This window comes from Lynx canadensis, chromosome A1 (genome assembly GCF_007474595.2).
Source record: "Lynx canadensis isolate LIC74 chromosome A1, mLynCan4.pri.v2, whole genome shotgun sequence".
NCBI lineage: Eukaryota > Metazoa > Chordata > Mammalia > Carnivora > Felidae > Lynx > Lynx canadensis.
Window position 1 is genome coordinate 177038237 of NC_044303.2, and position 24489 is coordinate 177062725.

At 47.9% G+C, this 24489-nt stretch overlaps 1 protein-coding gene across 1 annotated transcript; it reads left to right on the forward strand.

Moving 5' to 3' along the window:
* Nucleotides 1–18696: 18696 nt before the first annotated feature.
* Nucleotides 18697–21749, forward strand: DUSP1 (dual specificity phosphatase 1). Its single transcript, XM_030327581.1, has 4 exons — nt 18697–19295; nt 19578–19723; nt 20076–20295; nt 20716–21749. Exons 1-4 carry the CDS (start codon nt 18929–18931, stop codon nt 21084–21086), a joined length of 1104 nt encoding a protein of 367 aa, XP_030183441.1. The 5' UTR covers nt 18697–18928; the 3' UTR covers nt 21087–21749.
* The last annotated feature ends 2740 nt before the right edge of the window (nt 21750–24489 follow it).

A 24489-nucleotide genomic window follows, 5' to 3' on the forward strand; every position in this document is an offset into this window, starting at 1 on the left:
CAGACGTTACCAGGGCCCCCACTCTGTGTGTAGCAGGGAGGCCACTAGGCAGAGTCCCTCGGACAGCGTGGGTAGGGGGCTGACCACAGCCCAGCCACAGGGTGCTGTGGTCTCCTGAAATTCTGCGGCCTGTGTGACTCAGGACCAGCTCCCAGGCATCCCGAGGCTGGCCTCAGTGCCCTCAGCAGCAGCAGGAGGATCCTGATAGGGCCCTCACAGAGCACTGTGTGGCAGTGACATTAGATAACATGATCCTTAGTGGCTTCTCTGCGCCCAACTCTGTGGAGTTTTCTCTGAAACACCCAGAGGCAGGGCTGGGCGGTTGTGTCAGAGTGAGGTCACCAGAATGACTGGCCCCCCCGGACCATGGCCCAGTGGAGCTTCAAGGCTGAACTCCTGACTTGGGAACCCAGAAACCCAACCACCCCCGCCCCTGCTTCAGTTGTTAGTCTAGAAGCTCTGCTTCTCAGTTATGCCGACATACCTCAGGGTCCCAGCTGCCCGCCTGGAAGGGGCCTCGGGACTTTTGAAGGGATTTTGGAGGGCTGAGCCAGGCAGCTCAGCCCCTGCCGGCTTTGGTTCACTGACTCAGCCTCCCCCTCCCCCTCCCCCCACCCATCGACCTTTCCTTCCCACTGGCTATTTATATGGGCATTTCCTGTCCCTTGAATAGGTAAAGAAAAGGGAAGCGAAAGAAGCTCAACTTGGGGCTTCTTTAACCACTGGCAAATCATTTTCTTAATTATTAATCACACAAAAAGATAGGGGCTTGGAGTGGAAACGGCCATGCCTGAGAAGCATGTACATCGAAAAGTGTAATTGCCTCTCCGACCGCATCCTCCTTCCAGAAGGACCTGTGTGTGTGGCTGGGGGCCTCCCAGGTCTGTCCTGTGTGATTGATAACAGGCCCACACGCATACATAGCCTTTCTTTAAAAAAGGAGGGAACCTGCATCGAGCCCCTCTATGTGCCAAGCATTGTGCAAATTCCTCAACTTGCTTTTTCTGTCAACAACATGCTGGGTATTAAAGATAATTCTTTAGGTCAGTAGATTTTGGTCTTGGCTGAACATTAGAACCCTCAGAATGATCTTTGAGGTGCCTGGGTGGCTCAGTCGGCTAAGTGTCTGACTCTTGGTTTCGGCTCGGGTCACGATCTCGCAGTTCACGAGTCAGAGTCCTGCGTTGGGCTCTGTGCTGACATGGTGGAACCTGCTTGGGATGCTCTCTTGCCCTCTCTCTCTGCCCTGCCCCTGCTCATGATCTCTTTCTCTCTTTCTCTCAAAAATAAATAAACTTTAAAAAAAAAAAAAAAGAACCCTCGGGATGATTTTAAATCCCATGCACAGGCCCCACCCTAGGCTGGTTACATTGGAGGTGCTGGGGATGGGACCAAGGTGTGAGGATTTTGAACCACCCAGGTGGTTTCAGTGTGGAGCCGGGACTGAGAACCACTCCTCTGGGCTACGGTTGTGTGTTACACGGGAGCTAATGTCGCCAGCGGTCTCTGCTCTGAAATCTGCCAGTGCTGCTTTCTGTCTGGGAAAATGAAAAAGAGAAGGATGTTGCTTTTTTTTAAGTCAGAGAGCTATCCCTTTATTTTATCCTACTGTCATGTTGCCTTTCTCTCCTCTTGGGAAGGTGGCTTTGCCGGGGCCAGGACTTGGGTGAGGGATTGGGTATTTGCCTACCTGTTAGTCAAAGAAAGCTGTCACAAGGGACTGAGAGATGGACCCAGTGATGGTCTGTCTTGTGAAGAGCCTCCCCAGCTTATCCTGGAGCAAGTCAGCCCAGTGTCACCTGTCCCGTTCATTTCTACTGAAACGGCTCTATGAACACTCACCCCTGTTGTGGACTTTGGTGTGTTGATAATTAGGTAGCTTACCAATGGTGTGCGTGTATGTGTTTGTGGTCCTGGACAAGTGTCTCTTCTTCGCCTTGTGTCCCTAACGTCCCAGCTGGTGTGGTCTGTGACCTGTGTCAATAAATACCTGCCAAATAAAGGAACCTGAATAGACAGCACTGTTTGTGAGATGCTGACTCCAGGCCCTGGGCTGAGGGCTCACTGGCTCTGCCTTATTCTCTCCCTTTAGCGAGCTCTGTAGGAGATGTCGCTGCTATTCTCCCGTCCCCTAGGTGAGGAATGGAGGAGGTTCAGAGGCCGAGGAGGTTGAGGTGGTCAGGCAGCACAGTCACTTGTACTCTGCCCGTCCTTCACTCCCGACACCCCTGCACTCCAGGAGCTGACCACCTGCCCCCGGGCTTCCCGTGAAGCCATGGGTCCCCAGGATGGACATCCGTGACCTTGAGAGCATGTGCTTCACTTCTCTGGGCCTGCGGTGTCGGGGGACAAATAGTGCTCATGACACTAACTACTGGGTTTGGTGCTTGCTATGCGTTACCGTGCTGGGACTTTGCACTGTGAACTCATCTCATCCTCTCCCAGGTGAAGGAAGTCCTATTATTATCCCGTTGACACACGTCCTCCCTGTCACTGTTCTGCCCACAGGCTCCTGCCCTACTCAGAGGAGAAGCCCAAGCACTCCGAGTGCCCACCAGCCCTACAGGGGCCGGCCCGCTCCTGCTCCATCCCACTGGCTTCTGCCTTCTCTTTCTCTCTCTTTCTTCTTCCCTCCCTCCCTCCCTTCCTTATGCCATATTTCATCCAGACACAGCAGATTCCCTAACCAATGTTTCCATTTAGCTATACTTCTCTCTTCTTACTTTTTATTCTCCGCCAACCTTTTAAAAGAAAGAGTACGTTGTTTGCTCACTTCGTTCACCTGGAAGTGGGCTTTTCTTCCTTTAGCCCAGCATTCTCTTATGTATAGGATAAAATTGCATTATTTAATTTTTAATTTTTCTTTTACATTTTTTAATGTTTATTTATTTTCGAGAGAGCGCGAGCAGGGGAGGGGCAGAGAGACAGGGAGACACAGAATCTGAAGCAGGTTCCAGGCTCTGAACTGTCAGCACAGAAACCGACGTGGGGCTTGAACTCACGAACTATGAGATCATGACCTGAGCCGAAGTCAGAGGCTTAACCAACTGAGCCACCCGGGTGCCCCAAAATTGCATTATTTTAATACCTTATACTTTTTCCATGCTATCTCTTTTTTATTATTTTGACACTCATGTAGGTCTCAAACATAGATCTTACTAATGAGATCAAATTCTCTTTCTATTCATAAATTTAGCAAGACTTTGTTGAGTCCCATATGAGTTGCATTTTGTTCTAGGATTCTGAAAATAAATACTAAGTAAGGGTCCTCAAGAAGTTTATCCCAAAGTGGAGAGACCGATATCTAACCCTTACACAAAGGCTGTGCCATCGTACTATGACCCATGGTTCTCTATGGCAAAAGTGTGGCATCTATCCCAGCTGTCATAGCTCAGGAAGGGCTCCTGGACCACGTGTAAACTGAATCTCAACCTGAAACCTTGAACTGAATTTTTTTAATAGCTTTATCGAACTATGTTTTATTTTTATTTTTATTTATTTTTTATTTTTTTTTTCAACGTTTATTTATTTTTGGGACAGAGAGAGACAGAGCATGAACGGGGGAGGGGCAGAGAGAGGGAGACACAGAATCGGAAACAGGCTCCAGGCTCCGAGCCGTCAGCCCAGAGCCTGACGCGGGGCTCGAACTCACTGGACCGCGAGATCGTGACCTGGCTGAAGTCGGACGCTTAACCGACTGCGCCACCCAGGCGCCCCTCGAACTATGTTTTAAATATCATAAAGTTTATCCTACTTGAGGATATAATTCAATGCTTTTTTGGTAACGTTACCAAGGGGTGCAACCACCCCAAAAAAATCCATTTTAGAATGTTCTCATGGTCCCCCAGTATGGTCTCTCCCTCACGCTCATTTACAGGTAATTCCTGTTACCACTCCAACCCTAGACAAACAGTCATCTACTGACTGTCTCTATCAATTTGCCTTTTCTGGATGTTTCACATCAGTGGAATCATACACTATACAGTCTTCTAGTGTCTAGCTTTTTTCACTTATTATAACACCTTTGAGGTTCATCCATACGGTGGCACCTGTCATTCATTCATTTGTTCTTTTTATCACTGGATAGTGTTCTGATCTATGGATTTGCCACATATTTTCCTATCCACTGATCAATCGGTTGACGGGCATTTAGGTTGTTTCCAATTAGGACCTATTATGAATAATACTGCTATAAACACTGACTCATAAATCTTTCTGCGCATATGTTTTCATTTCTCTTAGTAGACACCCAGAAGAGGACTTGCTGGGTCATGTGGTAAATTTATGTGTAACTTTTCGAGGACCTGCCAAACTATTTTCTGAAGATGCTGCCCCATTTTACGTTCCCTCCTGCAATGTGTGAGGGTTCTGTTTCTCTAAGTCCTAGCCACATTTGTTATTGCCTGTTTTATTTTATTTTACTTTATTTTATTTTAATTTTTTTTAAGTTTATTCATTTTTGAGAGACAGAGCATGAGTGGGGGAGAGAGGGAGGGAGACATGGAATTCGAAGCAGGCTCCAGGCTCTGAACTGTCAGCACAGAGCCGGACATGGGGCTCGAACCCACAGACCACAAGAATGTGACCTGAGCCAAAGTCAGACGCTTAACTGACTGAGCCACCCAGGTGCCTCATTATTGCCTTTTTAAAAAAGAAATTATAGTGGGTGTGATATAGATCTCATGTCACATTTGCATTTTCTTTTTTTTTTTTAATGTTTATTTATTTTGAGAAAGAGAGAGAGAGAGCTGGGGAGGGGCAGAGAGAGAAAAGGAGAGAGAAAATCCAAAGCAGGCTCCACACTGTCAGCGCAGAGCCCTATCTGATGAACCCACGAGATCATGACTTGAGTCGAAACCAAGAGTCGGACACTTAACCGACTGAGCCACCCAGGTGCCCCACATTTGCATTTTCTTAATGACTAATGATGTGGAACACCTGTTCATGTGTGTCTCAGCTATTGGTATATGTTCTTTAGAGAAATGTCTGTTCATATCTTTTGCTCATTTGTTGGATTAAGTTGTTGTTTTCTTCTTATTGAGTTGTAGAAGTTCATTGTAAATACGGGATACAAGTCCTTCGTGGGATTTGGTTTTGCAAATATTCTGTCCCAGTGTATTGTCATTTCATTTCCTTAATCGTGGCTCTTAAGTACAAAAAGCTTTGAATCGTGATGAATTTCAATATATTAATATTTTATTTTATAAACCATGCTAAGAAATGTTTGCTTAACCCAAGGGTTTGAGGATTTTTTTCCTATGTATTCTTCTGAAAGTTTTATTGTTTTGGCTCTTACATTTAAGTCAATGATCCATTTTGAGTTCATTTTTTTGTGCATGGTGTGAGGTAAGGGTCTAAGTCCTTTCTTTTGCATATAGATGGGTAGCCAATTGTCCCGGTGCTGTTTGTTAAACAGATTATCCTTTCCTCCAATGAACTACTTTGGCACTTTTGTCAAAAATTGACCACGATGTAAGGGTTTATTTCTGGACTCTTAATTCTGTTTCATTGATCTATTTAGTAGTCCTTACATAACCAGTACCACACTATCTTGGCAACTGTAGCTTTGAAATCAGCAAAAGGAGGCCCTACAACTTTGTTCTTCTTTTTCAAGAATTTTCTGGTTGTTCTAGGTGATTTTCACTTCCATATACATTTTAGGATCAGCTTGTCAACGTCTGGGAAAAAATCCTGCTGGAATTTTGAGATGAATCGTGTTGAATCCATAGATCAGTTTAGGGAGTACTGCCATTTTAAGATCAAGTCTTAAAATCCAAGAACATAGCAATGTCTCTATATTTATTTAGACTTCCTTGATTTGCCTCAGAAAGTTTTACAATATTGAGTGTAGGATCTTACACTTCCTTTGTTAAATTTATTCCTAAGCATTTTATTCTTTTAGATACTGTTAGGAGTGTATTCATATATTTTTAAAAATTTTTAACGTTTATTTATTTTTGAGACAGAGCACAAGCAGAGGAAGAGCAGAGAGAGAGGGAGACAGACTCTGAAGCAGGCTCCAGGCTCCGAGCTGTCAGCACAGAGCCCAACATGGGGCTCGAACCCTCAAACCGAGAGATCGTGACCTGAGCTGAAGTCAGACACTCAACCAACTGAGCCACCCAGGAGCCCCAGGAGTGTACTTATATTCTTAATTTAATTTTTGGCTTGTTCATTGTTTGCAGGTAGAAAAAATTGATTTCTTTTTTTTTTTTTTTTTAATTTTTTTTTTCAACGTTTATTTATTTTTGGGACAGAGAGAGACAGAGCATGAACGGGGGAGGGGCAGAGAGAGAGGGAGACACAGAATCGGAAACAGGCTCCAGGCTCTGAGCCGTCAGCCCAGAGCCCGACGCGGGGCTCGAACTCACGGACCGTGAGATCGTGACCTGGCTGAAGTCGGACGCTTAACCGACTGCGCCACCCAGGCGCCCCGAAAAAATTGATTTCTATACACTGTTCTTGTATCCTGTGACCTTGTTGTGCTTATTAGTTACATAGTATATGCTTTTAGATTCCTTGGGATTTTCTACATATACATACCATGCTGAGAATAAAGACAAGTTGTACTTCTTCCTTTTTTCCTCTTTGTTGTTTCTTGCTCCTGTGAAGTCTATTCCTGTTTTGGGATGTCTGCCTCGATTGTTCTTCCTCCAGATACTCCCTGGCTCACTCTCTCCTCCCGCTTAGGTCTTTACTTCTTGTTGAGGCCTTCCTGGAACACCCTACTGAAATCAAACCCCTTCTGCCCACCCCCAATGCCTGCCCCACACTGTATAACCCTTCTCTTGCTTTATATTTTTCACAGGACTGACCACTTCAGACTTTGTACCTCTCCTCTGTCAAGACGGTCCCAAGAATTCCAAGAATGAATAATGTATCTGGAAGGAGGGCCCAGGCTGATATCTGGCCAATGTTGGGTGAAGGAGTGTCCAGAAGGAGTTTCCTCTGGGGCGCTCAGTCCCCTGCCCCACCCTTCTTGGCTGGGAAGGGAAAGGTCTCTCGAAGCAGATGGGATGACATTCAGGAGGCATTGGGTGGGGGTACTAGCAGCTGCCAACGACACGAAGTTGAAGGGCATATCCACACGTGCCTGCCCTGGACACCCCACCCATACCAAGAGAAGGCCCTCGGGGATCCACCCAAAGCCTTTTTGCACCTGCCTTCTCCCGGATAGGAAATGCAGGTGCAGGGAGGTGGGGAGGACGGAGGAGGTTTCCCAGGGCCTCCTCCAGCCACCCATCCTGGTAGAGGAGATTCCGCTTTTGGAGACTCTACTTACTCCCTTACGACCAGGAAAATACACTCCTATTTGCATGGGATTGAGAAACAGGGTCTCTCTGCAGCCCCTCCCGTATTTGAAGTTGCCGCAGAACTAGGATTGGGGTCGGGCAGGGGGGCTCCCAGACCAGGCGTAGGGGCGCGGGGGGCTGTGGCGGCAGAAGCCCCTGACTAGATGCCAGGCAATCCTGGATCCGGTCCTGCTCTGGGTTTGTGCCGCAGAGTGAACTTGAGCAGGAGGAGTTGAGCCCTCCAAACCGAGGTTTCCGCCTTTACCAAATGGATCTGAGGAAGCCACCCAGGGGTGGGGGGCTAGACTCCCGCACTCTGGGTCTTCATTTCTTCATCTGTACACTCAGTACTCCTCATGGGCTGGAGGCTCCAAGAAGATATTATCCATCAAAACAATTTTTTTATCGTAGTAAAACACACTCAGTGTGAAATTTGCCATCTTAACCGGTTTTTACGTCTACAGTTCAGTGGCATTAAGTACATTCACCTGTTGAACCCCAAGAAGATACAGTCCTTTAAAAAGTCTTGTTCATCCCCCACCCTTCCCCCTTGTGGCCCACACCTGTGCTTGGTGTCACCTCTGCCCTTGTTCCTGTCGCCCTGAGAGGTGCCATGGTTTAGGGATTCCTCTCTCTCCCAGGCTGGGGTGATGTTACAGAGTGGCACGGCAGGGCCAGCCGCCATGGGCGACGCTGTTGGGGCAAACTCGGGGCATCACTGGTTGGGTCCTGGTGGGCTTGTGGTCCAAAGCACACACCGTACATTTCAGCTCATTCATTCAAGTCACTTATCCCTCCTGAGAGCTTTGGGGGAGGGCACCACTGTTATCTCCATTTTGAAGATGAGGAAACTGAGGCAAAGGGAGGCTGTGGGACTTGCCCCCCAACACTCTGCCTTGTCACGTTACTGGCAGAGATGGGATTTGAACCCAGGTGCTTGGGCAGGGCTGCACTGCTGTCCTCCAAATCATAAACCATTTGAACTTAAACTTTTTACTCGATGCCAGCACTCTACCCTGTGAAATTTACTATGAAAGTGGTCCAATTTTGCTTCCATTGCAAGTTCTCTTCTATTCGCACACCTTCATTTAGAGAACCCTAGAACCTTCTCCACTGGTGGATTGCTAAGTGAATCATTAGGTTGAATGCACAATTGCTTTATTACAATCCCCTTGTCCTCGATTTCCAAGTGGTGTCTGAAATTACTGAATCTAAATTAGAGCGCAGAATATTAGCCCTTAAAAATAACTAGTGCTTGTAAGAGTCATCAGAAAGATCCCTGTTAACTCTTTGGATGACTCATTAAGTAAAATAACTGGGTCCAATTTAAGGCTGTTTCTCTCCAGCCTATTAAGGATTCTCGGGGTCTGGGATACATATCAGTTTAAAATCAACCAGCAGAGCTGGGAGAGTGCAAACCTCCATGGATTTGACAGTTACCAGATTGCTGGGGGCTTGGTTTCCTTGTCTGTAAATGGGGACCACCTCATGGGGATAGTACGAAGATTAATGAGTTGGCTGTCTAAATAGTGCCTGGCCCCCACAGTAAGCATTAGATCATGTCAACAATTATTCCTGCCTCAGCTGAGCTGGCTGCTTTCACGGACGGCTTTGGTTCACCAGGAGTTCACCTTGAGGCCATGTGACCGGACCCCATCTTTTATGATGAAAAGTTTCAGGCGTACAAAAAGGTTGGAAAACTATCATTCATAAACAGCCTTACATCCATGACATAGACTCAACGGTTGTTAATGTTGTGCCATTATCTTGTTTATTTGTGTGTTTTCTTCTGAACATTTAGAGGAAGTTGCTAACATCGTGACCTTTCACTGAGAAATTCTTTTTTTTTCATGTTTATTTATTTATTTATTTAGAGAAAAAAGCACGCGTTCGCGCACAACTTGGGGAGGGACAGAGAGGGAGGGAGGGAGAGAATCCCAAGCAGGCTCTGCACTGTCAGCATGGAGCTTGATGCTGGGCTCAATCTCACAACTGTGAGATCATGTCCTGAGCCAACATCAAGAGCCCAGATGTTTAACCCACTGAGACACCCAGGCTCCCCTCACTGATAAATTCTTCAGCATGCATCCTTTAAGAAAAAGATACACTCCTAAGCAGCCACCAAAGGTAATAATTCCATAGTATCCTCTAACAACCAGCCCATAGTCAAATTTCCCTGGTCTCAGCAGGGGGGTGCCATCAAATTTTGGATTTTTGCCAATCTGATGGATGAGTCTCTCAGTGTAGGTATAATTTTCTTGTCTCTTATGATTACAAGTGAGAATCTTTTTACATGTTCAAGGTCCTTCAGCAATTCTGTTTCTGTGATCTATCTGCTCATGATTTTTGTCCATTTTAAGATCATATTTTTGCTTTTTCATTTCTACTTCTAATCACTCCTTATATATTGGTGAAATTAGCCTTTGTTTTTAAGTTACAGATTGTCTCCCATTTGTATTTTTTTAAAGCTTTTCTCGCTTACAGTTAGGTTTTTGTTTGTTTGTTTGTTTGTTTGTTTTTTGCCATGAAAAGCTTTTTAAAAACTTTGCTTTAATTTTATGTAGTTGAATGTTTCAACGTTTTCTTTTATTGTTTCTGAATTTTGACTCCTAACTCAAAAGGAGTTATATCCCTATCACTTCTGAGCTATGAAGGAATCCCCTCAGTTTTCTCCCACAAGTTGTAAGGTTTCATTGAAAAAACCTGAATCTTTGGGGGCACCTGTGTTAAGTGTCTGACTCTTGGTTTCAGCTCAGGGCATGATCTCATGGTTCGTGAGTTCAAGCCCCACGTGGGGCTCTTTGCTGACAGTGCAGAGTCTGCTTGAGATTCTCTCTCTCTCCTTCTCTCTCTGCCCCTCCCCCTACGTGTGCATTAATGTGTGTGTGTGCGCACAAGCTCTCCCTCTCAAAATAAATAAATAAATTAGTTAAAAAATCTGAATCTCTGGTCCATTTGGTATTTATGTTTGGTCTGAAGTTTGAGTCTACTTTACCTTTTGTTTTTCAAAATGGCTATTCAATTGTCTCAGGGTCATTTTTTTTTAAAGTCCGTCATGTCCTAGTGATTTGAGTTGTTACTTTCGCCATACGTCAAATTTCCATTTGTAGTTGGGCAAATTTCTGGATTTTGGATTCTGTTCCATTGCTCTTTCTATTCATGTTCCTAACTATACCATTTTAATTGTAGAGACTTTATGGCATTTTTAAATATCTGGTAGGGATAACTCCTACCCCGCTGCCCTTCTTTTTTAGTTTTCCTGGCTATTCTTGATTGTTTATTATTTCATATCACCTTCAGAATCAACTTGCTTAACTCCAGGGGAAAAATTAAAAAAAAAAACATCTTCAGTATTTTCATGAAGAGCATGTTAAATGGATCTCATATTTACATGAGCCAAATGGACATCTTTATGGTATTGAGTCATCCGATCCAAGAACGTGTTATTTTCAGGGGGCTCTTTTTGGGGGGCACAGGCTTTAAACAGGTTGACTTGTGTCGCTCCCAAAAGGTATACTGAAGTCCTAACCCCCAGTACCCAGAATGTGACCTTATTTGGAAATAGAGTCTTCACAGAGGCCATTAAGTTAAAATGAGGTCATTAGGCTAGGCCCTAATCCAATATGACTGGTGTCACTCTACAAAGGGAAATTTGGACACAGACACGAGCACAGGGAGAGCACCACGTGAAGGCAGACATCAGGGTGATGTCCCTGAAAGCCAAGGAACACCAAAGACCTCTAACAAGCCACCAGCCACCAGGAGAGGGGCTTGGAACAGATTCTCCCTCATGGCCCTCAAAAGGCACCAGCCTTTCTGGTACCTTGGTCTTGGACTTTTGGCCTCCAGAACTGTAAGACAAATTTGTTTCTGTTTTTTTGTTTTTGTTTTTTTGTTTGTTCGTTTTAAGAGAGAGCCAGCACGAGACAGGGAGAGGGGGAGAGGAAGAGAGAAAGAGAATCCCAAGCAGGCTCCATACTCAGCGTGGAACCCCATGCAGGGCTCAATCCCACGACCCTGGGATCATGACCTGAGCTGAGATCAAGTCAGATGCTCAGACCAACTGAGCCACCCAGGTACCCTGACAAATTTGTTTTTTTAAATCCACTTGGCTAGTGGTGCTTTGTTACAGCAGCCCTAGCAATATACTAGAGCCCACTTCTCTTAGGGCAGGAGGGAGCCGTCCACCCACTACTTCAGGACATGGGGCAGCATTTGTGTGCTTTCCTGTCACTGACCCTAAGCAAGCCCAGCCGGGTCTGTTTCTTGCCTGCCTGAGGTTGGATGTGTGAGCCAATGAATGCATTGGAAAGCTGGAGGTGTGACTTCACTCTCAATGGGTGGCCAAACCCATTGAGGTCAAGGCCAATGAATGAGTCATCTGTGCAATGTGGCTCAGTGAGTCAGGGAGCGTCAGGCAGAAAGCCCAAGTTTGGGGCCTATTTTCTCTTCCCTTTCCTCTGGAGCCTAGAATCAGCCCCCTAAAAGTCATCAACCCCAGAAATAAACAGTGAAATAGTGTAACACATCACCTTCTTGACACACCCATTGTGTGCTGGGGAAAGATAAGGACAAAGGACTTAGAAAACAGAGAGAAAGAGTATGAGGCACCCAGCCGTGACCCTTACTTGCTGTGTGCCTTTGGATGGGTTAGTTAACTTCTCTGGCCTCGGTTCCTCTGTCTCTTCACATGAGGGTTGGTAATATTACCTGTCGGACAGGGTTAGTGTCACCATACAAGGAAATGAACACAAAGGACTTAGCAAAGGGCCAGGCTCAGAGCAAGAACTCAACAGAGATTGGCAACGATTATGAATAAGAACTGCCCCTAAGTAACGTACCCACAAAGGCAAAACTGTGATCCACAACTGCTGAGTTTTCACCTGTGATTCTGAACATTCTGCAGGTAACTCTTCCCCCTCCTTCCCTCAGGGAAGAGTTTGGAATAGACCAGCCATGATCTCATTTGCTCCCTCCAACATTAATTAGTGTCTTCTAATTATGAAAAGGAAATTATGTCTCAATTCATACTCTAAGAGAAATTAACAACAGAAAGGTGTCATTTCTTAAGGTGGCGTCAGTTCTCCCCCGCCCCTCCCCCCCAGCAGCCTGGGGCGTGGCTTGGGGCTATGTTGGCAAGCTGTGTCCTCGGCTCAGGGACAGGTCTGAGTCATGGAGGCCCTGCTACTTCCTGGTCCTGTTCCTGGGCTCATCTTCACGGGTTTGTTCAACAAACCTGCTTTGAGGTTTGTGCTGGGGACCAAGAGAGGCAAAGAAACCGTGTCCTTGCTCCCAAGCTAGTGGGAGAGACAGAAATGGTCAGCTATGGAGACCGTTCAACACAAGATGCTGGGGCTTCATCTGGTCCCACAGCAAATCTGAGAGTTGGTCTCTTGGGTTATTGCTGCCCCATTTTACAGGGGAAGAAACTGAGGTTTCCGGAGGAAAGTGTTCGATAATCAAGGCCCATCTCTCAGAGAGACATTTTATCCAGACATTTCTATTTCACATCAGTCCTTCTGTCTCCAGGTGGACCTCCCCTTCTTTGAGTATCTTTCCCTTATAACCTTCTCCCAGCTGGGTGAGGGTCCCTTTTTTGGCCTCCCCAACCTGTACCCTGGCACTTAGCACCTGGCTTGTACTTACTTACTAACAAGTGAGGCCCTCTGTGAGAATGTTTGTTAATTGAATGACGGCAGTGTTTTAATTTCTGTCCATCGCGAACCTTTTACTTTGCTGTATTCTACCGGATCTAAGATGTCAGCAATTCTAAGTCTCCCTCACTAGTTTATGCACCATTAAGAAAGAAAAATGCTGCTAATTAGCTATGTAAATTAACTATGCTATGCTTCTGATCGTAAGTCATGTAAGGAATATTAAAATATAAAAAGATGTGCCTTAGATTCCATATTACAAAAATCAATTACTGCTTTTAAACACATCCTAGGGGAAGAAGATGCTATAAATATCCACATATTAATAATAACAAAATTTACTAAACACCCTCAGCCAGGCATTGTTCTAAAGCAGTTTTCATTCATGATCTCATATCAGGGGTTGGCAAACTTTTCCTGTAAAGGGACAAAGGTAAATATTTTAGGCTTCGGGAGCCAAAAAGCGTCACAACTATTTACCTTCCACTGCAGTGCGAAAACAGCCACAGAGGATATGGAAACCAACAGGTATGCATATGTTCCATAAGACTTGATTGACGGACACTGGAATTTGAATGTCATACAACTTTCATGTATCACAAAATATTATTCTTGTTTGATTTTTTCCACAACCGTTTGACCTATAAAAACCATTCTTGGCTTGTGAGTTGTACCAAAAGAAGGAGTGGGCTAGATTTGGGTCAGGGACTGTAGTTCAGTGACCCCTGTCTCATATCAACCCTACAAGATGCTATTATTATCCTTATTTTACACATGAGAAAATTGAGTCTCTGAGAGGATAAGTAACTTTCCCAAGGACACACAGCTTGTGAGTGGTCAAGCTGGGATTCTAACCCAGACAGTCTAACTTTGTATCTTGTCTTTAACAAGTTACCCTAAATAGAGTGACTATGGTTTACCCTAAATACGGGTGCCCTCTCATGTTTTTCACTCTTTCTCCTGATCATAATAGTTCCACTCTTGTGCTGAAAAATTCAAACCACACAGAGTTATAAGGAAGAAAATGAAAGTAACTCCACCCTCCAGAGATAAATGCTTACGGGTGTTGAACACACAGCTTTCACAATGCTGACTAGATTTAGAACATTCTGAACACTGTGTGACTTTGGAGAGGTTGCCTAACCTCTCTGGGCCCTTGTCTCTCAAGTGAGGGAGCTGGCTCCCATGACGCAGCCCTGCAGGCCCTCTCAGGCCTGACCCTGGATTTGTGTTTGTAAGGATTGCACAAGAGCAGCCGGCTCTGTCCTCACTGCTTGGGTGTGGAGGTGAAGTCACCCATTGCCAGCCCCTCAGGATGGGTCAATTGGTCGCCTCCGGTGGCTCCCCCAAATCCCAAGCACTGAGTGACTTCGGACAGCAGGGACACCGGGGCCTGACTCGGGCGTCCTAAGAGGTTCAGGCTCCCTCCAGGGATGGTGCCAGGAAGCCTTCTGCCCAATGAATAGAGCTCCAGGCAAGCAGGGAGTCAGAGACTTCAGCCAGCAACCCTGGGACGGAACGGGCACAGGCAGAGGCTTAATAGATGGAGGCTCCTGCGGCAGGAGGCCTGGGCCCCATTCCATCTCTCAATCAGACAGGGCCAGGGTTTGGATCTGTGTCTGATGATCACCAGCTGCGTGACCTTGGGCACATTCCCTCTCTGAGCCTCTCTCCTTGCCTGTGTAACGGGGAGAATAACCACCTCGGGGGATCACTGATTAGTTCTTCAGATGATACTGTAATGAGCTGGCACAGAGGAGAGGCTTAATAAATGGCTGTTTCTGTCCCCTTCTCTTCATATACTTTCCGAGAGTATGCTTGTATCTATTTATTTTTAAATGTTTATTTCTTTATTTTGAGGGGGGGGGTGGGGGGAGAGAATCCCAAGCAGGCTCCTCGCTGCTGGCACAGAGTCCAATGCAGGGCTTAGGCCCATGACCCATGAGATCATGACCTGAGCTGAAACCAAGAGTCATACGCTTAACCCACTGAGCCACTCAGGCGCCCTTTGGCAGTATGCTTTGAAAAAGTTCTTCCACTGTGCCGCAGATTACGACGTACTATATGTCAGGGCTGCATCCAAGGGAGTACAGGTGTGGAGGCCCACAGATGAGAAAAACAGTCCCTGCCCTCAAGCAACTCAGGGAGGGTAAGATAAGGATCTAAGAGACTTTTATACAAATAGAACCTTTGGACAAAGTCCTCCAGGGTTCAAGGGAAAAGGGTGGAGAAACCAGGGAAGGCTTCCTGGAGATGTCACTTTGGCTGAGTCTTGGAGGATGGAAAAAAGATATGGCTGAGCCCAGCACGAACAGCATCCTGGCCGGGAGAGGGGGAGCAGTGTGAGCAAAGGTGTAGGGGTGAGGACACAGGCCCACTGAATTTGCCTAGAGAACCAGAGAGCCAATGACAGTAGTTGGGGGGGGGGGGTGGGCCGGATGGATGGGTGAGGCCAGGGGTGGTGCGCTTTGGATTTGGTGGGAAAGGCGGAGTCTTGGAGGGTACTGAGCGAGGGCAGAGGCTGTCTGACAGCCTGGCCAAAGACCTATGGATTCTGAAAGAGAACATGAACAGCAGGAGCCAGCTCCCTCTCCTGAGAGCACCCGTTCTGGGTGTGACCCACCCAAGGCCCTTTCTCACACATGGTCTTCCTTAGTTCTAGACGGATAGTATTCCCAGTTTACCGGCGGGGAAACCAAAGCTGACAAATATTAAGCTGCTTGCCGGAGCTCACAGAGTAGCCAGTGAGCTGGGCTGCTCTTGGACTATAATCTGTGAGAGTGCCACCCTCTCTCCTTCTGTTACGCCAGGACAGATCCAAAGTCCATTCTGAGGGCAGGATTTGGACAGGGCTTGTAGGGTAGTCATTGCTATTATCGCCATCACAGGAAGGAGGGAGTGGAGGCTCAGCAAGGGAAGTGACTTAGTCAAGGCCACATGTTAAGGGTGGGGAGTCCAGGCCAAGCCTTCAGAGTTCAAACCCTTCCCATTACCCCCCACTGCCTCTGGGTTTATTTCTAAGCACATCTAAAATGGAAAAGAGCCCAGGGGCTCCTGGGTGGCTCAGTTGGTTAAGCATCCGACTTTGGCTCAGGTCATGATCTTAGGGCTGGTGAGTTCAAGCCCCACATCGGGCTCTGGGCTGACAGCTCAGAGCCTGGAGCCCGCTTCAGATTCTGTGTCTCCTTGTCTCTCTCTGCCCCTCCCCTGCTCATGCTCTGCTTCTCTCTCTCTCTCTCTCTCTCTCTCTCTCTCTCTCTCTCCTTCAAAATAAATAAATATTAAAAAATAAAATGAAATAAAATGGGAAAGAGCCCAGGTCAGAAAGGCCCAGTTCTTTCCCGAGTCAATACCCATAATTCATACTCCTTTATGCCCTGCCAGGCCCACAATTCCAGCCCCCCTACCATCACCAAAGTCTAGATCATGTTGGGCATCTCTTGGACTCAATCCCCAATAAGAAGCAGCATCTCCACTGCCTGGACTGAGGTCTTCAGTGGCTACACCTTTACCACCACACTTCCTGAACTGAGCCACTGTGTTGGTCTCAAGGAGGGACCTTTTCCTGAGCTGCGCCTCTGTCCCAACTACACCTACCAGTGACTTGTGGTGATCTTCTCCCCAGGTTCTGATGCCAGACCCCAAAACACACGGTGGATGATGATATAAGAACTGCTTGCTGGGAAGGGGAAAACCAAGAGGTTTAGTGAATCATAGTGAGAAGGGGTAGGGTAGGGTCTGGGTTCCTTACAGTTACTGTCCTCTCACTTGGGCCTCAAACCACGCACAAAGTAGACCGTTGTAAACCCATTCTACAGATGTGGGCTTAGAAGCCCATAGGGGAAGAGATTAGCCTAGGGTCACCCAGAAGCAAAATAACAGCACGGGGGTTCAAACTATGCTCTTTCCAGAAAAAGATAAAGAGGAAAACCCACAGAGCTCAGCAGACACCTGACTCCGGGGCCAGACTGTGCCACCAGCACTATAATAGCTGTATAAAAAAAAAGTTTTCTTTTCTTTTTTTTAAATGCGGGTAGAGGAATATATAATGAATGCTGTTGGTTAAAAAAAAATGGGGCAGATAAAGCTGGTATGCTGTGAAAAGTCAGCAGCTGTAATATTTTATGATTCAATGCAAAAAATATGTTGAGTTCCTCAGCTGAATAAGTGGTATAAACAAATAATTTTTTCTTTCTTTCCTTTTTTTTTTTTTTTAAAGATACAAGGAGGGTATTGCCATTATCTGAGGACCTCTTTGCTGTCCTCAGACAATGTTCATCTGAAGGTAGAAAATGCCCTTAACAGCACTCAACCCTGAACTTTTCTAGAACGTAGACAGAAAGTTTGAGCATGTGTAGACACGGAAGCTAAACAAGGCAAATGCAGAAGTTGCCTCTGGTGATAGTCCACAGATCAACGATACACGGTACATGAAATCCCCATCCCATCCCCCCTCTCTGCAACAGAGGGGAAGAAACCGCAGAATGTTCCTGACTCGGCACCCTGGCGGGGTGGCGCAATATTTATGTTTGTGTACCTAGCACAACGGTGCCGCCCTCCACTGCCCAGGGGGCCGTCACTGACGCTGTGCGGGTGGCCGCACGGGGTCTTCCCAAACGTTTGTCCTGGACTCTTGAAGCGCCCTAGGACTGGATTTCGGATTCAGTCCGTAGAGATGACAAGAGTCAGGACTTGGGGGTTGAAGCCCCTGCGTCCAGCTCATCCTAAGCGCCCTAACAGTATATACTCGTGGAGTAGAGACCTGGAGAGGCTCGACCTATCTTAGGCGAACGCGACCAGAAACGTGTCCTGTGACCTCTGGGGGGCGCTGTCGAGCCACGCTGGGGGTCGCCTCCCCAAACGCCGAACCCCGAAATCCACGACACCTTGCGATCCCATACTTGAGATTTCAGCCCTCTTACTCGCCTTTCTCGGCTCAAAGTCCACTAGAACTACTTGCCTGGGGATAACTTGTTCCCTGTGGTGCTTCAATTGGAAGGCATTTGACTTGTTAAATGTATGTTTTTCTAAAGTAGCCGGAGAGCAAATCTGGAAAACAGGAAAACTTTTCCCTGAACTTACTTCTCCACCCCAACTCACCCCGGTTATCCTTAGTAGGAATGACATTTCCACCGACAGACTTGTTAATTTTTCTCCAACCCTCATTTCAGTTCTTCTCTGTACCCCTACCCCCAGCATTGTGACATTGGTCAAGTAAATCGCTTCTCCTGGGGAGCCTGTCAGTGCCTGGTGGTGGGTGACGAGGCAATGAGCGAAAGGGGCACACGTGTATGCAAAAGCGCAGGAAGCCCCTTTCCGATCGGGGCTGTGGCGGAGGGGAGCGCGGGGAGGGGTGCAGGGAAGAGGGAGGAGAGGCTGCGGGCACGCCGCCGCTTGGATCCTTGAGGTCAGCCCTTGGCTGGCAGTGCTCCCGCCACCTCGCCTCTGGGCCGGGAGAGCGGCGCAGGCCGGATCCCCAGGGACACGCCAGGCGCAGGCCGGACGGCCGGACTGGGGTCGGAGCCAGCAGGCAGCCAGCGGATCCCGCTCCGAGGCCGATGACGTCTTCGCCTCTGGCTCCGCCGGCGCCAAGCCGGGTAGGGCGGGTGACGTCACCACAGGTCACGTGAGCACCATTCAAACAAACAAACCCCCTCCCCCTGCGCGCCCGCTTCTCCCCGCCCCGCCCCGCCCCGCCCCCAGAGAGGCCACATATAAACGCGTTCCCCCGGGCCGAGCTCGCTGCGAAGGACGCTGGGCTGTACGTGTGGTTGGGGCCGGAGGGGCAGTCAAGGTAGCAGCAAAGAAGCCGAGGCGGCTGAGAGTCCCGCACGACGCCCCCTCACTCAGTCTAAAGGCAGTTTGGGGTTCGGCGCAGACAGAACCAGGGTCGGGCTCTTCCTCGAAAGCCGTTGCCCTGCCCTTGGCTTCCGAGGACAAAGAGCACCTAAAACAGGCACGCTGGGGGCGCTGGGGCCGGCCATGGTCATGGAAGTGGGCTCCCTGGACGCCGGAGGCCTGCGGACGCTGCTGCGGGAGCGCGCGGCGCAGTGCCTGCTGCTGGACTGCCGCTCCTTCTTCGCTTTCAACGCCGGCCACATCGCCGGCTCGGTCAACGTGCGCTTCAGCACCATCGTGCGGCGCCGGGCCAAGGGCGCCATGGGCCTGGAGCACATCGTGCCCAACGCCGAGCTGCGCGGCCGCCTGCTGGCCGGCGCCTACCACGCCGTGGTGCTGCTGGACGAGCGCAGCGCCGCCCTGGACGGCGCCAAGCGCGACGGCACCCTGGCCCTGGCCGCTGGCGCGCTGTGCCGCGAGGCGCGCGCCGCGCAAGTCTTCTTCCTCAAAGGTACGCCCTCGGGGAAGCTCGGGCGGCCGCATGCCCCCTCCCCTTCCCCGCCGCCTTGCCGCGGGACCCCCCTGGCCCTCAGCCCCTGCGAGCCGCCTCACCGGGAGCGCGTGGGCGCCCGAGTCCTGTTCTGGGGACCCGGTGGCTTTGTTTGGCTTTAAGAACAAAGACTTGTCTGGGCCTCTCCGGGGTAAACTTCAGCCCCGGTGGGTGGGGGGAGTTGTGTGAAGGTGCCCTGTCCCGGATACTAATGGAAACAAATATGTCTCTTTGTCTTCCCAGGAGGCTATGAAGCTTTTTCGGCTTCCTGCCCGGAGCTGTGCAGCAAACAGTCGACCCCCATGGGGCTCAGCCTTCCCCTGAGTACTAGCGTCCCTGACAGCGCTGAATCAGGGTGCAGTTCTTGCAGCACCCCGCTCTATGATCAGGTTAGTAGGGACCCGTGCCAGAGGGGGAAAGGAATAGCTGGCAAAGAAGAGCAGTACTAGTGAGAATATACAAAGTAACCTTCAAGTTTATAACGGAGGGGGCACAGGGATGTTATTTATCCCATGGTTAAGTGGTCTGATGGAACGGAGTCTAATTGCTGGCGTTACAGAAATGAACTTGGTGGCTCTGCCCAGGCAAATGGGTTTATTACCCTATTTATTTATACTCCGGCAACAATACTAAATTCGCTCAGTATCTGAAACTGACCTTTCCAGCAGGGAGTTTTTGTGGGGATGGGCTCCGGAATTGACTTTGTGCGAAGCTTGACAAGTGGATATTTCTGGATTTCAGGGTGGCCCGGTGGAGATCCTGCCCTTTCTGTACCTGGGCAGTGCCTATCACGCTTCCCGAAAAGACATGCTGGACGCCTTGGGCATCACTGCCTTGATCAACGTCTCGGCCAATTGTCCCAACCATTTTGAGGGTCACTACCAATACAAGAGCATCCCTGTGGAAGACAACCACAAGGCGGACATCAGCTCCTGGTTCAACGAGGCAATTGACTTCATAGGTAAATGGACAGATGCCTGGGACGTCTGCCTTGCTCCTCCCGTTTTAGTCACTGAGCCCAACTGTATGGCAAGGACTTGAATGACATTTGTCTGAGCCTTTCTCCGTACGTTAATATCAATCTGGGGCAGGCAGCATCCCTGCAGAATAGGGATTTCGTGCCCCATTTAATAAATTAGCAAACCGAGGTTCAGAACATGGAGTTGACTTACCCATCGGCTTCATGGAGATGCCTGGTTTTGGTTTAAATCCCTTGCTGTTCTTTGCACAATGCCTGTGTTGCCTCCACAGAGCGCTGTGTGACGGCGTGACGTGATGTTGCCATTCTCTGGACAGGACACACATTTCTTAGGCACCCTCTGCCTGGGGTTAGGGTTGTTCTCGTGAGCTCTTGAGTAACTGGCCACCCTTTGTTTTCCAGACTCCATCAAGAACGCTGGAGGAAGGGTGTTTGTCCACTGCCAGGCAGGCATTTCCCGATCAGCCACCATCTGCCTTGCTTACCTCATGAGGACTAACCGAGTCAAGCTGGACGAGGCCTTTGAGTTTGTGAAGCAAAGGAGAAGCATCATTTCCCCCAACTTCAGCTTCATGGGCCAGCTGCTGCAGTTTGAGTCCCAGGTCCTGGCCCCACACTGCTCAGCAGAGGCTGGGAGCCCTGCCATGGCTGTGCTGGACCGCAGCACCTCCACTACCACCGTCTTCAACTTCCCTGTCTCCATCCCCGTCCACTCCACGAACAGTGCATTGAGCTACCTTCAGAGCCCCATCACGACCTCTCCCAGCTGCTGAAAAGCCACGGGAGGTGATCTCCACAACCCCCCGGGGACTCTAGGCGCCCTGAGGAGAAATGCAATAACTCTGGGGAGGGGGCTCGTGAGGGCTGGTCCTTATTTATTTAATTTCACCCCGAGTTCCACTGGGTTCCTGAGCAGTCATGGTGATGATTTAGCATCAAGGCGTTTGCTGAACTCAGCACGTTCGGGACCAATATAGTGGGTACATCAAGTCCCTCTGACAAAAAGGGGCAGAAGGGAAAGGACTCAGTTAAGGAGCCGGTTTCTTTTTGCTTGCTCCTGTTTTTTGTAGGAACTCTTCATGCTTGACATACCTACCAGTATTACCATTCCTGACGACACACACCTATGAGAATATACCTTATTTATTTTTGTGTAGGTGGTCTACCTTCACAAATGTCCGTGTCTACTCCTAGAAGAACCAAATACCTCAATTTTTGTGTTTTGAGTACTGTAATACCCTGTAAATATGTCCTAAGCAGGTTTGTGTTCAGCACTGATGGAAAGCACCAGTGTTGTTGTTTTTTTTAGTTGCCAGCAGTTGTATGTTTGATTATTTATGAACTGAAATAATATATTTCTTTTAAGAAAGACATTTTGTTACATAAGGATGACTTTTTTTTATACAACAGAATAAATTATGGCATTTCTATTGAAATCTCAATGCTTTGTTTCTTGGGCAGCCCCAACTGATCCCTTTCCCCTCAGTGAAACAATCTGGACAAGGGCCTCCCTGACGTATGTCTTGGGATCTGGTCTCCTACTCCTTGGTGGCCCTTCCAGTCCAAGGTGGCTGGGTTGCAAGGAAGGTAGGAAAGTGATCTGTCGTGAAAAACCAGGTACTGTAGCTGAACTCTTAGTATCAGATCCAGGTGTCTATCCATGTATTCCTACCCTGTTACACAGGGAGCCCAAGTGTTCCCAGAGCCAAAAAGAAAGGACCGTTTGCTTGGGTTGCTTTTTTAATTTAATACTTTGCCCAGGATAATATAAAAAGACGCCTTCTCCTTTCTGAGCCGTGCTAGAATTATGAGGATGATGGTTTTCCAAAACCGCTGACATAAATGTGGTCCTACTATGTGTAAGGTAGTGTGCTACCTGCTCCCAAAACAACTCAGCAGGACCGTTTTTGCAGACAAAGCTGCTGAGACCCAGCATAGCTAAGTGGCAGTGGGGGGGGGGGGAATCGGGCCCTACATCTGTTTTGTTCCCTAATTCTATGTGGTTTGCACTTTATCATTTGCTTCTCTCATGTGCTCCCTTTTTGCCTTTGAAAAGACTTTTATTTTTGTGAAAAGAATACGAAGCACTCTAAGTAAAATACAACATGGACAAATTGCCTGAAATTCCCACCCCCAACCTGACCATTATTCATGCTTTGGAGTACATCCATACCAGCATCTATCTATCTATCTATCTATCTATATATATATATTATACACACACACACACACATATATATGTGTGTATATATAATATATATATATATATTATATATACACATACACAGAATTTTTGGTGGCGACCTCCTTCAGGTCACTTGCTAGTCTGATTTCATAATTTTGTTGAAGATAGGCAATCAGATCTGACTTGCTCTAGGGTAAGATCCTGGATTTTTGTTCTTGTCAATCAGGCCAAAACAGAGATGGTGTAATTGCCTACCAACTCCTAATCCAGTCTATGATGTTGAGTTAAATAACAGTCAAGCTCTTGGGTCACTGGTCCCTTAGCTCCTGTCCCCGCTACTTGTCTCTGGATGAAGTGATGTAGGAAGCAGAAAAGGAAACCTCTCTGTTGACTTTAGTAGTGCCCTGAACAGTGGTCCTGGTCCAGCCAGGTCATTTAAGGCCTTGACACACAATCAGTGTCCCTGACCTTTACCCACTGGTTTACCATCTGCCGCTTGACTCTCATGGCCTGAAAGATCCTTGTGTTCTAAGTTCTAAGAACTTACCCTGAGCTGGCAAGCTCATTTCCTTGGCTGGGCTTCCCATTGGAAGTGTGTTCGTGCCTTTCAAAACAAACCGTACCCGGTGTTTTTTTCAAACCCTAGAAATTTACTATTGCAAATATCTCCTTTCGTGGAAACATACCAGCAACTTCAAGTCCATGGCAGATGCCGTGGCTGACTTCCCCCGTGGGCTCAGGCCATCACTTTCTGCTTAACAGGCACTGGCTGAACCAGAATTAATCTCCAGTGTAATCCACGCAGTGGAAAAATACAGCCGCTGCCTAGGGGAGCCGCCAGTGAAAACAATTCACTCACTTCGCCCAGTCCAAGCTGCCCCACTCCCGTCAGCTCAGGAGAGCAGGGTTGATAACCATCTTTCTTCTTGTATCCGATTCCTGGTCTTTGGGCCCTCCAAAGAATGTCACTTTTGGCCTGATACTGCTTTTCTTAGAGGGGGAAAAAAGTACCTCGTGAGGAGGAGAAAGATACTCAAACTATTAAAATGTTTCTCAATGGGAGATTGAAATAGAGACAACTCCATCATTTAATACTTATGATGTGGTAATAATAGCTCTCAATTTTAGAGCTAGCGCTGTGTTAACTGCTTCACACACCTTCACATTAAACCTTTAGCAGCAACACCCATTTTACAGAGGGGGAAACGGAGTCTCAGAGAGACGAAGGGACATGTCCAAATTCACACAGCAAGTAAACAACATCGCAGAGATTGGAACCTGGGTCGGAAAGACTGGGAACCAAAGTCCGAGTTCAGTCCAAACATCTTGAGGGAGTGGGGAAAGGATGAATTTTGTAGCCAACCAGACATCACCATGGTTTTACCACATAATTTTGGGGGTGGAAAAGCTATTTATCCTTTTGGGCCTCAGTTTCCTTACGTGTAAAATGAGGTCATAAAATCTGCTTCACGAGTGAGGGGGAAATAGGCTCATGGATGGCAAGTGCCTGGCAGGTAATGGGCCCTGGAGGAACATTCAGGTCCCATTCCCCATTCCTAACGACTTCTAGCGGTTCTCTGGTGTCAGTTTTCCCACTCCAAAAATGACCAGTTTGCCCTGGATCTAATGGGTAAGATTCCTCCGGGTCTTAGAAGATGTACCAATGCATACTTTATGTTTTTCTGTGGTTTCCATTAGGATAGTTCCAACCGCAAACGCTTCCACCGCATCCTCTCCTTTCCTTGGAATTTTGCAAATCGTAGCTAATTTGCCTCGGACTTGCAGCCTCCGGAGGCCATTTCCCTCCCTCCCTCCCTCCCCAGCCCATCCAGGATGACATCATGGTGTGTACACCTTTAAGATTATATAAATCTGTGATCAGACAGTGGCCTCCATCCCCATGGTAACGCGGAGGAGTTTCCCTTTTGTGAGGAAAGCTGTCATGTCACTTCCTGCTGCTGACAAATCAGTTTAGGAGATTAAAATACAGG